Source organism: Saccopteryx leptura, chromosome 6, assembly GCF_036850995.1.
Source record: "Saccopteryx leptura isolate mSacLep1 chromosome 6, mSacLep1_pri_phased_curated, whole genome shotgun sequence".
In the NCBI taxonomy this organism is placed as follows: domain Eukaryota; kingdom Metazoa; phylum Chordata; class Mammalia; order Chiroptera; family Emballonuridae; genus Saccopteryx; species Saccopteryx leptura.
Window position 1 is genome coordinate 185,969,991 of NC_089508.1, and position 15,188 is coordinate 185,985,178.

General features: G+C 52.6%; 1 protein-coding gene across 1 annotated transcript in view; it reads left to right on the forward strand.

The window, feature by feature from the left end:
• WWC1 (WW and C2 domain containing 1) overlaps positions 1-15,188 on the forward strand; it is a 130,958-nt gene extending 115,770 nt beyond the window's left edge. Inside the window, exons 18-23 of the mRNA XM_066388590.1 lie at positions 5,286-5,394; positions 6,626-6,790; positions 9,676-9,768; positions 11,175-11,408; positions 13,361-13,482; positions 14,413-15,188. Coding sequence (XP_066244687.1) covers positions 5,286-5,394; positions 6,626-6,790; positions 9,676-9,768; positions 11,175-11,408; positions 13,361-13,482; positions 14,413-14,479 — 790 coding nt within the window. The 3' untranslated portion in view covers positions 14,480-15,188. The remainder of the gene's footprint in view (positions 1-5,285; positions 5,395-6,625; positions 6,791-9,675; positions 9,769-11,174; positions 11,409-13,360; positions 13,483-14,412) is intronic.

Sequence of the window (15,188 nt, forward strand, 5' to 3'; positions counted from 1 at the left end):
CTCTCCCCCCACCTCCCTCTCTCCCTCCCTCCCTCTCTCCCTCCCTCCCTCTCTCCCTCTCTCCCTCTCGCCTTCTCTCCTTCTCCCTCCCTCCCTCCGTCCCTCTCTCCCTCCCTCCCTCTCTCCCTCTCTCCTTCTCTCTTTCTCCCTCCCTCCCTCCCTCCCTCCCTCTCTCCCTCTCTCCCTTTCTCCCTCTCACCTTCTCTCCTTCTCTCTCCCTCCCTTCTTCTCCCTCCCTCTCTCCTTCTCCCTCCCTCTCTCCTCCCCTCTCCTTCTTTCCCTCTCTCCTTCTCCCTCCCTCTCGCCTTCTCTCTCCCTCTCTCCTTCTCTCTCCCTCTCGCCTTCTCCCTCCCTCTTTCCTTCTCCCTCCCTCTCTCCTTCTCCCTCCCTCTCTCCTTCTCTCTCCCTCTCGCCTTCTCTCTCCCTCTCGCCTTCTCTCTCCCTCTCGCCTTCTCCCTCCCTCTCTCCTTCTCCCTCCATCTCTCCTCCCTCCCTCTCTCGTTCTCTCTCCCTCTCTCCTTCTCTCTCCCTCTCTCCTTCTCTCTCCCTCTCGCCTTCTCTCTCCCTCTCTCCTTCTCTCTCCCTCTCTCCTTCTCTCTCCCTCTCTCCTTCTCCCTCCCTCTCTCCCTCTCCCTCCCTCTCGCCTTCTCTCTTCCTCTCTCCCTCTCTCCCTCTCCCTCCCTCTCGCCTTCTCTCTTCCTCTCTCCCTCTCTCCAGCACACTGCTGGGATGGGCTGGGGTCCACACAGGCAAAGATTTGATGCTGGAAATAGGCCTAGGACCTGTCTTCCAGAACCCTGGCACAAGATCACTGGTTTTCCCCCAAATTCCAAGCTTGTGTCGAGACTTTTCACGCCATCGCCTAGCAACCGCCTTCTGTTCCGTCTCCCTTTGTGGCCCCCTCTGTCCCCACCCCTGGCCATTCAGACCTCCCTAGACACTGACTTACAAAGAGGGCTGAGAATCGGGAGCGGAGCTGCTCTCCTGGGGTGAGCCATCTGCGCCCCTCCCCCAGACGGCAGGCCTCGCTGGGTCCTGGGGTGTGAGCTAGCCTCGCCGGGCGCTCAGCTCCGGTGTCAGGTGCCCACGCCTCCCAAACGCCGGCCCTCTGTTCTAATTTATATTCTCCCCCTTCAGCACCCAAGCACCAGGGTGCTATTGTCAGACCCTCTTTTGGGGGGGGGGTGGAGGGCTAAGTTTCTTTAGTGCCTCTACTCAGAAGGCTGGGTTTTTTTATTTTAAACATCCAAAAGCAAAACAAAACTCAAAGTATTAAAGAATACAGGAGACGGTAATCACAGACAACGCCCGCGTGAAGCTGCTTGTGTCAGCCGTCTTCGGAAGTGTGTGTGTGTGTGTGTGTGTGTGTGTGTGTGTGTGTGTGTCTGGGGCAGAGACGGAGAAGTGGCATTGCAGAAGAGCTCTCAGAGGAGACTGTTCTGGGAAAGGCTCCCACCAGCAGTGCTGACGAGCCCCTCGACACCCGCACCCTCTCTGACATCAATACAGCCCAACTCCCATACTGACGGAGACTGTGTACGTCTCTTACGTTAGCAGATTCTGCTAACTTGACTTCGCAGTAAAAACTGGCTGCTCCAATTGACTCCCGGCAGGAAGTATTCCCCCTACCTTGGCCAGCCCATGGGATTATCAGATAGTTCTTCTTTTGGCAACATTAACTCATAGTTGTATCATCATTTTAGTTGTTCATTGATTGCTTCTCATATGTGCCTTGACCGTGGGGCTTCAGCCGAGCCAGAGACTCCTTGCTCAAGCCAGCGACCATGGGTCATGTCTATGACCCTACCCTCAAGCTGGCAACCCTGCACTCAAGCTGGTGAACTTGGGGGTTTCAAACCTCGGTCCTCAGTGTCCCAGGTCAGTGCTCTCTCCACTGTGCCACCACCTGGTCAGCCTATTTTAATTATTTTTCTCTTCACAGTTGAGGGTTATTTTTTTGTTTGTTTTATTTTGTTTTGTTTCTGGAAATATGTAGATCAGATTCACAGTCAAACAGAGACGTCCGTAGTGGTTGAGCACTTAGAGCACTTGAGAAAAACCATTCTTTACCACTTAGCAGGCCGTGACACTGGACAAGGGCCTTCAACTCCCTGACCCGCAGCTTCTCGGTCTATAAAACAGAGACAGGAACCACTGGCTGCACTGTCCTGAGCCTGAGAGCTGCACCTGGAGCTCATTAAGCCCTCAGCAAGCGCTGGTTAATGTGGCAACTGTGGGGTTTTCAGGGAGGCGCTCCTCGTGTGTTCCCCTGTTTAGTGGCCCTTTTATAAGGAGACAGACGGGTGGTGGGTACGAAGGAGGGGTGAGCACAGAAGGAAGGGTGAGTGCAGGGTGGCCGAGTCCCCATCCAAGTGCAGAGGGGTTGAGATCCAAGATGCCCCCCCTGCGCTGGGAAGATCCCAGGGAGAGTGGATGTTTCTCCGCAGCCTCCGGGAGCCCGCTAACTAAACGTCCGCTTGCCCGCTGTCGGCCGACAGTCCTCCTGCTCCGTGTGGTCGCGCTGCCTCGCGCTGCTCACAGCCTGGCGGTTCTGTCTGTCTTTGAGAAGGGGAGGTGGGAATGGAGATGTATCGCTAATTAACAAATGCTGTCCCTTTGTTCCACCAACTCCTTGCGACCGTGGCAGCAATGGGGAAAGGATAAATTTTGAAGAGTATCACCAAAAGTCAAAGTCTCTTCAACAAATGATACTGGAACAATTGAATACCCACCTAGGAAAAATAAACTCGGAGCATCATGGACAAAAAGGTTATCCTGAAACAGATCGTGGGGTTGAGCATAAAATGTGAAACTAGAAAACGCCTAAAAGAAAATATAGGAGAGCCTGACCAGGCGGTGGTGCAGTGGATAGTGTCGGACTAGGACCTGGAGGACCCAGGTTCGAGACCCTGAGGTTGCTGGTTTGAGCATGGGCTCATCTGGTTTGAATAAGGCTCACCACCTTGACCTCAAGGTCGCTGTCTTGAACAAGGGGTCACTCGGTTTGCTGTAGCCCCCCAGTCAAGGCACATATGAGAAAGCAATCAATAAACAAGTAAGGTGCCGCAACGAAGAACTGATGCTTCTCATCTCTCTCCCTTCCTGTCTGTCTGTCCTTATCTGTCTCTCTCTCTCTCTCTGTCTCTCTGTCTCTATCAAAAAAGAAAGAAGAAAATATAGGACAAAGTTTTTGTACAGTTATAGGGTAGGCAGAGATTTTTCAGATAGAATGTGAAAAGCCCAAACCGTTAAAAAAAACTGATAAATTTGACTTTTTGACTTTATCATAATCAAAAAGCTTCTGTTCTTTGGAAGACACCATTTTGAAAAATAAAATGTCCCAACAACAGATTTGGGGAAAATCTTTCCAAAAGATTTATATGCAGTATATGTAATGAACTCTTACAGATAAATAATAGAAAGCCAACCCAGTTTCTAAATGGGCTAAAGAGTCTAACAGATGCCTTGCAAAAAGTAAAATACATGGATGGTCATTAAGTGCATAAGAACATTCTCAGTGGGAAAGTGCAGATTCAAACCCACAAGGAAATGTGAGTGCACCCCGGTAGAGTGACTGACTGAATTTAAAGGCTGATACCAAGTCTAGGTGTGGAACTGGAATTCTCAGAACATTGCTGGTGGGAATGTCCAGCGGCATAACCACGTTGGAAAGCCAGTTTGTCACTTTTTTAAAAAGATAAACTTATACTTCCTGTGTGATCAAGCAGTTCCATCCCTAGGGGTGTAGTGGTTATGGTCTGAATTACGTTCCCTGCAAAATTCAGATATTGAGCCCTGACCCCAGGAGCTCAGAATGTGACTGGGACTGTATTTGAGACAGGGCCTTTCAAAGATGATTAAGTGAACACAAGATTGTTAAAATGACAGCAGACCCTATAACCCAATATGACTGGTATCTTTGTAAGAAGAGGAAGTATGAGCAGATAGATCCCCCCGGGGGTGTGCACACAGGGGGAAAGCCAGGTGAGAACACAGCGAGTAGGTAGCCATCTGCAAGCCACAGGGAGAGGCCTCAGAGGAAATCAAACCTGCCCACACCTGGATCTTGGACTCTTAGCCTCCAGACCTGCAAGAGATCAATTTCTGTTCTTTTCAGCCACCCAGCCGGAGGTATTGTTCCAGCACCTCTGGCCGACGAACGCAGTATCCAAGAGAAATGAAAACGTAGATCGACGTGAATATCTGCAGAAACTTTCATTTAAAAGTGTTAAGAAATAGAAACAATCCAAATGTCCGTCACTGGCTGAATAGCTAAGCAAATTGTGGTTACTCAGCCATAAAAAAAAAAAAAGAGTGGACCGTTAATACAGTCAACCAACACGAAGGCCTCTGAGAAGCCTTCTGCCGAGAGAATGAAGCCAGGGACAAAAGAACACACATGCTGTCCGACTGCATTTATATGACAGGCTCAAAAAAACAGATTTCATCTATAGTGACCCGAGCCGATCAGTGCCGGGCTGGGATGGGAGGAGTTAACTGAGAAAGGGGACAAGGGAGCCTTTCCGGGTGATGGAGCAGTCTACATCGTGGTAGTGGTTACACAGGCGAATTGCATTGGTCAAAACTTGTCAAACTAGACACCGAGGCGACTCTCGTTTGCAGCCCCTTGTGGGTACGGTGTCTCTGGACGCCTTGAGAGTTCGCCCCTGCGCAAGGTTAAATTTGGCCAATAAAGCAAGATCTAAACCCCTGAAAGTCTCCGACGTTTGTTCTTCCACTTGGTGGATGCAACAACAACCAATCTGCATTCTGTCATTACAGATTAGTTTGAATTTCCTCAAATTCTACAGAATGAATTACATATAGTATATACTCATTTTTTTGTCTAGTTTCTTTCACTCAGTGTGTCCATATTGTAGTATGCAGCATTTTGAGTTTTATCCATACTGTGTCAGGACCTCAATACTTCATTCCTTTTTATTATTTAATAGCATTGATAATTCATTGTATGGAAATATGACCTTTTACTGATCTCTTCACCAGTTGAACATTTGAGTTATTTCCAGTGTGGTATTGTTGCTGTTTGTTATGTTCTTGTTGATTGCTTAATAAATTCCACAAGATACTTCAAAAAAAAAACAAAAAAAACTAGACACCGAAAATGCATTTTGCTCTATGTAAATTATACCTTGCAATAATTGAGTTTTTTTTCCCCTCAAAAACTGAGTCCTCGATCCTGAGAAGGTTTGGAAGCCCGGCCCTGCGTGTGTTTCAAAGCAGGCGAGCAGGTCAGAGCAGTCTCTGAAAGGTTTTTGTCGTCACAGGAGATTCGAGGAGGAGACCAGCGACCATGAGGCGGCGGCGGAGGAGGGAGAGGAGGACGTTTTCGCTGAGAAAACCTCACCAGATGTGGGCGAGTGCTCGGCACTGAAGGTAGGGGGCCCGGGGCGATGGGAAGGGGCTGTCTAGGAGGGAATAGCCCTGAATCCTCGAACCCAGGCAGTCACAAAAGGTTCACAGTCCAGCCTTGTCCTCCAACACCGGGGGACAGGCTCTCGGAATGGGGTGACCTGCAGAAGGTCTATAGTAGTGCCCCTGCCTATGATTTGGCTCATTTTGGTCACAGTGAGCCAGGAGAGGCTGACCGCCCCCTCCTGTCTCCTTCGCCTGCCTTTCCCCCGTGTCTCTGGGTGCACCTCATGCTTTGCAGTCAGCTGGCTCTGACTCCGCCCCTCCCTGGCTGCACAGGCTTAGGCAGAGGACTCCGTCCCTCTCGAGCCTTTATTTCACTGTCTCTACACTGGACGCAATAACACTCACCTGGCAGGTAGGTTCTCAGGTTTCAAAGGGATATATTTATGCAATTTGGGTCGGCCCAAAGTGCAGTAGGAGAAGGGGGTCAGACAGTCAAGTTCCACTTGCCTCCTGCTTCCTGCTGCGGTAGGGTAGCGTGTCACATCAGGACTCAGTCTCCACAGAGGTCTCTGTCCCCTCCACCTGCAGGGCAGCTGGGGGCGGGGTTGCAGGTTGTGCACTGCACACAGGTGCCTGGCCACGGGTCGCTGAGAGGAATCCAGGGCTGCCTTCTAACTGCTCCACACCACGGGGAAAGCGTTGTACAGTTTCTCCAGCCCAAGGGGGCGCCCTTCTCCAAAATGACACCAAGGCACTGTTAAGGTTAATTAATGGAGGTCTGCTCATCTTTTACTGGTGACCACTGTGAAAGGACAAGAGAAAACCTGGCCACCTCGTTTTAAGAAACGAGATTTGCCAGTCGCCTCCATAATCCCAAGAAAACACCGGCAGGTCTTGGCCGGGGCCGTGGCGACCTTAGGTGCGTCCCTGACAAACGCATGTGGCACCTGAGTCTTGAGGCTGTGAGTCCAGCTTGTCTGTGGTTAAGATGCCTCTGCTGCTGACGTGGGCTTGTGTGGGGAGTGCATATGCTCCCACTCGCCCCAACCCACAGGAGTCATGGAGGAATAGAGGCCACCACTGCGGACCGGTGCCGTCCTGGCTGGGCAGGATTGGGGTCGAGGAAGCTCCCAGCTGTGTCTGCGGGACAAAGGCCAGGGACAGGAGTGGGGAGCCACTGGGAATCTTCCCCAGGAGTCTTGGGGTGGGTGGCTGAAACTGTGGTCTCAAAGCTGTGACTTCTCCCTAGGTGGACAGAGAGACCAACACAGAGACCCCGGCCCCATCCCCCACAGTGGTGCGGCCCAAGGACCGGCGGATGGGCACGCCCTCGCCGGGGCCCTTTCTCCGAGGAAGCACCATCATCCGCTCCAAGACCTTCTCCCCGGGACCCCAGAGCCAGTACGTCTGCCGGGTAAGCAAGCACGTGGCCCTCGCCCCCTCCCAGAGCCCCTGCCTCCCACGAGTTAGCCCCAGCCTCTCAGCCCTGGCCGCCAACCCCGCTGTCTCTCATGGTGTCAGGGATCCTCGGGTCAGGTAACTCCCCTGAGCCTGTTTCCTGATGTGGCGTTGACAGGCTGACTTCATAGGTGGTTTTAGGGTTGGCTTAAATCAAGGATGGAAAGGGCTCCACAGCCACTACCCAGACGATAGTTTTATAGTTGTAAGCACATCTCTCTCCCCCCCTTTTTTTTTTTTTTTTTCTGAAGTGAGAAGCAGGGAGGCAGAGAGACAGACTCCTGCATACGCCTAACTGGGATCCACCTGGCATGCCTACCAGGGGGTGATGCTCTGCCCATCTGGGGCATTGCTCTGCTGCAACCGGAGCCATTCTAGTGCCTGAGGCGGAGGCCATGGAGCCATCCTCAGCACCCAGGCCAACTTTGCTCCAATGAAGCCTTGGCTACAGGATAGGAAGAGAGAGAGAGAGAGGAAGGAGAGGGGGAAGGGTGGAGAAGCAGATGGGCACTTCTCCTGTGTGCCCTGACCAGGAGTCGAACCTAGGACTTCCACACACTGGGCCAATGATCTACCACTGAGCCAACTGGCCAGGGCCTGCAACCACATCTCTTGTCCCCCTTGTTTGTTTGTTTTTTTGTTTTTGTTTTTTTTTGTATTTTTCTGAAGCTGGAAACGGGGCGGCAGTCAGACAGACTCCCGCATGCGCCCGACCGGGATCCACCCAGCATGCCCACCAGGGGGCGATGCTCTGCCCATTTGGGGTGTCGCTCTGTTTCAACCGGAGCCATTCTAGTGCCTGAGGCAGAGGCCATGGAGCCATCCTCAGTGACCGGGCCAACTTTGCTCCAATGGAGCCTTGGCTGCGGGAGGGGAAGAGAGAGACAGAGAGGAAGGAGAGGGGGAGGGGTGGAGAAGCAGATGGGCGCTTCTCCTGTGTGCCCTGGCCGGGAATCAAACCCAGGACTCCTGCACGCCAGGCTGATGCTCTACCACTGAGCCAACCAGCCAGGGCCGCCTTGTTTATAATCAGTTACGACTTAGGGATCAATTGTCCTGATACATAGTAATATAATAGTTGGTATCACATATTCTATGGGTGCTACTTACAGAGGGTTAAATGCGGGATAAAGCCCCCTTCTGGTATGACAGCCAGCCTGCCTGTCTGTACTATGATTCCAGTCAAGTTGGTCCATCCCTCTGTCTGTATATTTCATCTCTGAGCCCTCCGTGCATCCTGGGGGCCAGGAGAGGATGTGGCCTTGCGGTCAAGCCGACTGGACCTTGATCCCTTGTTCTGGTGCTCACCGGCTGCACGACTTGTAAAATGGTCCTCATCTTTCTGGGTCTCCCTTCCCTCCGTGAGGACAGTCTGAGGATAGAACGAAACTATCAGTAAGCACATGGCACATAGGTGCTCTGTCCACATGGCTGTCATTATTGTTACTACTATTCTAGCTCCAGTTCTGGCCGATACTTTGCCTAGCAAAGTAACTATTTCATCAGTTACGTCACTGGGGTTGCTGTGTTCAACATGGCAGGACTGTTAGTATCATTGTCACTAATAATTAATAAGCACAAAAAAAACTTCTCAGGGGAGACCAGCAGTAAGCTGACAACTGTCCGGACAAGCAGGCTCTGTAGCACTGGCCTGTGGTGACCCTGTTGACTTAGAACCAGGACTCGGGGAAGGAAGCCCCGACCCGCATATCCTGAGATATGCTGTCATCCCAGTCCCCTCTCCGGTCCCCCTGTCAAACAGCATCCATCTGGCCAGAGCCCCGGTCTCTGGCCGTGGGTGGGGAATGTTAGCTTTCTGGGAAGGGCGCAAACAGCTAAGCGATTGAAGGGATTCTGAGGCAGGGAGAGCTGTGATCAGTACACAGTACAGCTCGCATGAGCCTGTCTACTCAACATTCTCCAAGGACACTGACCCTGAAGTTTTGCTTTGGGGTTGCTTTTTCATATATATCTATCAATCTTTATTTTTGTTTTTAAGATTTTGTTTATTGATTTTTAGAGAGAGAGGGAGAGGGGATGAGTGAGATCATAGTTGCTTCACCTTAGTTGTTCACTGATTGCGTGCCAGGGTTTTGAACCAGCAACCTCAGCATTCGAGATGCACGCTCTGTTCACTGCCCCACCACAGTTTAGGCCAGTGGTCGGCAAACCGCAGCTCGCGAGCCACATGCAACCTAATAGCATGCGACGTTTTTAGCAAAGGCCAGCTTTAGAAGTACCCTAATTAAGTTAATAACAATGTACCTGCCTATATAGTTTAAGTTTAAAAAAATTGGCTCTCAAAAGAAATTTCAATCTTTGCACTGTTGACTAAGGAGTTTGCTGACCACTGGGGTAGGCTCTATCGGTCAGTCTTGACGGTGGCTCAGCTTGAGCTATAAATATAGGCTCTGTGGGCGACAGGGAAGTCGGTGCTAATAGGCCTTCGCATGGTAGGTCAGGGGGGCAGTATGTCCTGGACTCACACTGACTCGACTGGGCTGCTACCAACTCACCCACCTTGGGCAAGGCCTGAGCCCCTCTGTCCTCGTTGCTCCAGTGGGGATGCTACGTCTCACGTGGTTACTGGAAGGATCAGTGAGATACCATGTGAATAAAAGGTAGCGGCACACACTGTGCTGAGAGTGTGCTAATGAGCGTGCTCCCGGAACAGAAAGGGAGCGTGGGGAAGGTGATGAAACCTGCTTCCTGCCATCCCCAGGGAGCAGAAACTCAGGAGAGAAAGGACAGGGCCGAGCGGGGGAAACCACCCTCCTGGCCCCAGCGTGCCTCCCGAATGCACTCAGACCCACATTAACTTCCGTGACTCTCTTCCGGCAGCTGAATCGGAGTGACAGTGACAGCTCCACGCTGTCCAAGAAGCCCCCTTTTGTTCGGAACTCCCTGGAGCGACGCAGCGTCCGGATGAAGCGGGTAAGACGGACTCCTCGCAGCCGCTGGGGAGCGGCTCTGAGCACGTCGCTTCCCTGAACACAGCCCCCCGAGGTCTCACTGTTCCCCCCGGGTCACTGGTGTGCGGAAGGCGCGCTTGCGGTCGGGATGGTTTTTGTGAATGGGAAGTTGGTGAACTCTATGGCCTGAGTAGGCCCTGGGCAAGGTGCCAAAGGGGGATGTATAACGTGATTGTCATGACGAATAGGTTAGATCAGGAGTGTGCCTTCCCCGGTTAGAAACCCACCAGTCAGAGACGTCACAGTCACTGATGGGAGCCAGCCTCACACGACACTGCTCAGTGTGTCGTCCAGCTGACTGAGCAGGTCAAGGTGCTGGCAACCCTCCCTGCTGGCCGAGAAGCGGGGGCTTCGCTCAGCCCAGCTGGAAACCCCCAGGGAAGAGGCCACCGCCATCCCTGTAGAGAAACCTTACCTTTCCTCACGGCGACTTGGCTGAGGGATAGGGGCCAGGTAACGTTAGGCACAGGCCTGGCTCCTGATGGGGACTTCCACCTGCCAGGGGACTTCCACCCGCCAGGGCTGCAGCGGATGCCGAGGGCCCTGCCCTTTTTGCACTTTAAACACAGATGTTGCAGCCTTCGGTGTGTTGGCAGAACTAGAAGAAACCCAACTGCCGGAGTATCAGAAAGAGGAGTAGAGAGAGCAAAGGGAAGCACACGCAGGGAAGGAGAGCGTGCCGACTGCCCCACGCAAGGGGACGCTCCTCCGCGTCTCAAGCCCACCCGGCTGCTGCCGGCGGAATCGGGCTGGTCCTCTGTCAGTCACCACCCCTTCCCCTGCATCTCCGGAAAGAACGCGAGTGACCAGGAGAAAGCACTGCAGAAGAGGGGGCACAGGAAAGGGCAGGAGTGCTGACTATGGGAGAAGGGGGGCATAGCGTCAGTGGCGGGAGGGCCAGCCGCCCACTCTGGGCTCCCCACCCCGTCCTGTCTTCTGTGGCGGGCTGGTGCTGCAGGGTCTCCTGAGAAGTTTGTTGATGACGATGCAGGTTCCAAGGGCACACTCCCAGACAGTTTAATTCAGCACCTGGAAACTACTTTTTTTTTTTAATGTATTGATTTTGGAGAAAGAGGATGGGAGCGAGAGAGAGACAGAAGCATCAGTCTGTTTCTGTACATGCACTGACCAGGGATCGAACTGGAGTAAAGCGCCCCACGTGGTGATCTGGGACATAAAAATGCTCAATAAACATGAACTAGAGAATGGGAGAAATCAAAGCAGGTTGGAGGGGCAGCGGGCATTTTTGAGGGAGTGGAAGCCTGCTGATGAAGGAAGGAAGGGATTTAAGGTTCAGAGGAGGGGGTCACGTGGACTCACCCCTCCCCGGTGGGTCCTGAGCAGTCAAAGCCATCCCCACCCCCGCAGCCTTCATCCTTCAAATCCCTGCGCAACGAGCGCGTGATGCGCACCTCGCTGGACCTCGAGTTAGACCTACAGGCCACCAGGACCTGGCACAGCCAGCTGACTCAGGAGATCTCGGTGCTGAAGGAGCTCAAGGAGCAGCTCGAACAAGCCAAGAGCCACGGGGAGCAGGAGCTGCCGCAGTGGCTGCGCGAGGACGAGCGCTTCCGCCTGCTGCTGAGGCTGCTGGAGAAGCGGGTGAGTGCCGCCCACTGCCGCGAGGGGGCGCACGTCTGCCCTGGGGGACGCCCCGCTGCTGCGGGGGAGGGACACCGCAGCTTTGAAGGGGTCTTACCCTCCAGAGACCCACTGAGAGTGTTCCCCGGGCCCCTCGTTCCCATCAGCAAAGAGTTCCCGGAATGCCTTTGCCCGGGAAATGTTACCAACTTTTGACCTGGCGGCCCGGCCCTTTTTTGCTGTATTTCCATGTTGATGTGTGCAAGCTCTTATTCACACATTTATTCATTTCTGCTATCCTTCTTAAAACATGGATATCTCATCGGTACTGGGGCACACACTCTAACAGTAGATCTAAAACAGTGACCCGCCCTGGTGCCTGCCCATGCGGTCCCACGGAACAGGTATGCCAACACGGAGGGGAGCGGACCCTGGCAGGGCCTGGTACTGAGATGCCGGGAACACAAGCCTGCTCGCTTCTCTGCCCTCCTGCAGTGAGTTTGAGGGATTTCAGTGTTGCTCAAGGAAAAAGACGTTGACCACAAAGTGGCAGCACGACGCAGTGAATTTTATTAGGGTAGTCGCTGCTTTCACAAGTTTGCATGCAGGAGCGGGACCTGCCAGAGACAACTTTTCTGGGGCCACACCTAGAGGGCAGGAGGGCAAGGGGACTCCTGGGGAAGAGGGAGTTGGAGAGGGTGCATCTAGATGACATCACTCAGCAGCGCCGTGAGGAGTCTCTGGGTCAGAGAGCTCCAGAGCTGCAGCAGTTTGGGGTCCTGGAGAGCCCCCGGGTGTAGCTTATCTACGGCTAGCAGGTGATGGGTGCCGCATTACAGGGTATGCAAAGCAGGCAGGTTCTAAATGGCTTAAAAATCCACTTGTTTGAGCTATATTTTAAAACAGTTGGATGGGTAAAAATCCATGTTTGACACCAGCGGGCTTTTGAGCTAACAGGTCCCAGTCTATCGTAAAAAAGTAAGATACACTGGACCAATACACAGAGGCCATCTTTGACTCCTTTTTATAACACCTGCCACTCCTGGATTGTCGCCATGGCAGGAATGACAGACCTCTGCTTGTTCTGCCCGCACACATACTTATAACAGGGGTTTAATAAGAGCATTAAAGGAAAAGAGAAAATTGGAGAAAGCTTTGAGGAAGAGAAGGACATAAATATATTCCTGACCTTATTGTAACAGTCTGTTACATTTACCTTTGAGCTTCTCAGTAGCCAGCTCATAAAGAGGTAAGAAAGTAAGTGTATATGGGCCCTGCCTTAAGAAAACACAATCTGAGAAAACCCAACCTTTCAAATAGTAAATTACAGTCCATCCATGACTATCTGATATTGACCTACTAAGGGCCATCTAAACAGCAGCTTTATTGATCAAAATTCTGTCTCTGCAGTGTTGTCAAGTATCTACCACATGGATAGCTTAGGGCTCTTGGTGGCTCGTTCTCAAAAGTACATGCATAGGTTTGCATCAAGAGGAAGGGGCGTAACGTGCCGAAAGGCGTTGAGCACGCTGCACGCCTTAGAATTGGCTTCCTACCACATCTTGGTGGTTTGACGTAAAAGAAATTTATTAACATGTCTGAGCCCGTTTCCTGAGCTATAGAATAGAAGTAATTATAAAAATCTATTTTCCTAGGTAGCCCTGGGGATTAGATGAAGTTGCATACATTTCAAGGGATAACCCCACCTCCTGACTTCCAACGAGCCCATATAGGTGTTCACAGGTCCATACAGGTGTTCAGTTACCTGGCTCCCAACACCTGGTCATTGTCACAGATGATGGTACTGCTTTTTCTCTCAATGTAGAAGTGTGAGGTTGCTTGTTGTGTGACCCGCAGACCTTTTGACTACAGTCATCTACTCGTTTGTGCTAGAAAGTTCCCCTTGGCTGACCCATCCCTGGAGGCCAAAGGGACTGTCCAGGACCTCACGGCCTGGCTTGCTTTGCCTGCAGATGGACCGCACAGAGCACAAGGGTGAGCTTCAGACGGACAAGATGATGCGGGCGGCCGCCAAGGATGTGCACCGGCTTCGAGGCCAGAGCTGCAAGGAGCCTCCAGAAGTGCAGTCTTTCAGGTAAGCAAGTGGGCGCCCGGGCAGCCCTCCCCCTTCCCTCTTCCACCCCCTCTGCCCAGCCTCAGTCTCCTTCCCGGCCTCACTGCTCCCTGCCCTGTGGCCCCTTCTCCAGCGGAGCGCCCGCTCTGTCACTGATGTCCGTCCCCAGCGGTCTGTGGCCATGCCCGCTTTCCCTTGCTGTCCGTCTCAGTCCCCAGCACCTCGGGCTCACTGGTTAGATCCTCTTGTTTAATGAATGAGCCACCTGCTCCAGGCTTCCCTCTCAGCGTTCCCGTCGCCGGCGATCGCGGGGGCTCAGCTGAAGGCTGAATGAGCCGGGGGTGATGGATGGCTGGGGGTGATGGATGGCTGCCGGCCTCCTGGCTCTGCCTGCCACCTGCCGCTGGCCGCGGTCTCAGGAGGCGCCCTCCTGCTGCGCTGGACCCGGGCGGCTCACGGGGCGGCCTCCTCTACCCTCTGTGTGGGCCTTCCATCCCCAGGGGGGCCTTGTGTTTAGACTTGGGGTGTCCTCTCAGAGAAGGCTGAAAAAATACATTGGCAATGGACTATCATTGGCACGGCCCTGTTTTGGACATCTCAATTTTTAACCAGGGAGGAATCGAAAACAAACACTGGAACTGGTCCAAAGACCCTTCTCGACTCAGGCCCCGGGTGGTGACTCAAGGTCTCTGGTCCTGCTAATGTCCCCTAAAGCACTGGTTTCTGAGGCCCCCTGGGGACATTTGGCAGTTTGGGGACAGTTTTGGTGGTCACGGCTGGAACAAGAGGTGGGGGAGCTGCAGCTGGCATCTGGGGTGGGGGCAGAGGCAGGGACGCCGCCACACATCCTCCACGGCCCAGGACAGCCCCCACTGCCAAGCAGAGTCCTGCCGTGGGAACCGTCCAGGGAGGTTGGCAGCGGCTGCTCAGTAGGGATGGCCTCTTTCCCAGGGAGAAGATGGCGTTTTTCACCCGGCCTCGGATGAACATCCCCACCCTCTCTGCGGACGACGTCTAATCGCCGGAAAAGTATTCCCTTTGTCCCACGGACCACGCTGTGAACGTAGACTGTGGCTAAAGTTATTTATGTGGTGTTATATGAAGGTACCGAGTCACATGTCCTCTAGCGCGCCTGTTGGTTTGAAGATGAACCGAAGTTGTTGTTTTTTTTTGTTTTGTTTTTTTTAGTTTGGGTTCTATTATTATTAAAAAAAAAATACAAAAACAAACAAAAAAAAACACCCAGCATTAAAATGACAAGATTGTATAGTTTGTATATTTAGGAATGTATTTTTGAGAAAGAAAATTTAAATGAATTAAAGCAGCCTTCGGTTGGCTGCTCTTCTTAAAATAAAATCGTTTAGGTTTTTTTTGTTTTTTTGTACAGCTCTGCCTTCTAGAGGCGTCACTGTCATAAGTGAGTCGTGTTTTGCGGACGGGGATCCTAAAAGGACGTCCTGCAGACAACGCAGCACAGCTGGCCTTTCCTACGTAGCCTATTTTGTACAATATTTTAAAAATGCACAGGAACCGTCGGGGGGGGGGGGAGTCTGGGTGCGTCTGTGAATCTTCATGAGCTGTGACGTGTTTTTTACGTGGCCCCCTGAGGGGGCGCGGGCCCCAGGCCTGCCCACGCCGGTCTCAGATGCCCAGTGAAGCCACTGACGTGAGTGAGGGAGGGCTGTGGAGAACTTTTCTTGTTATCTCCATCAATAAAGTGGCCTTTT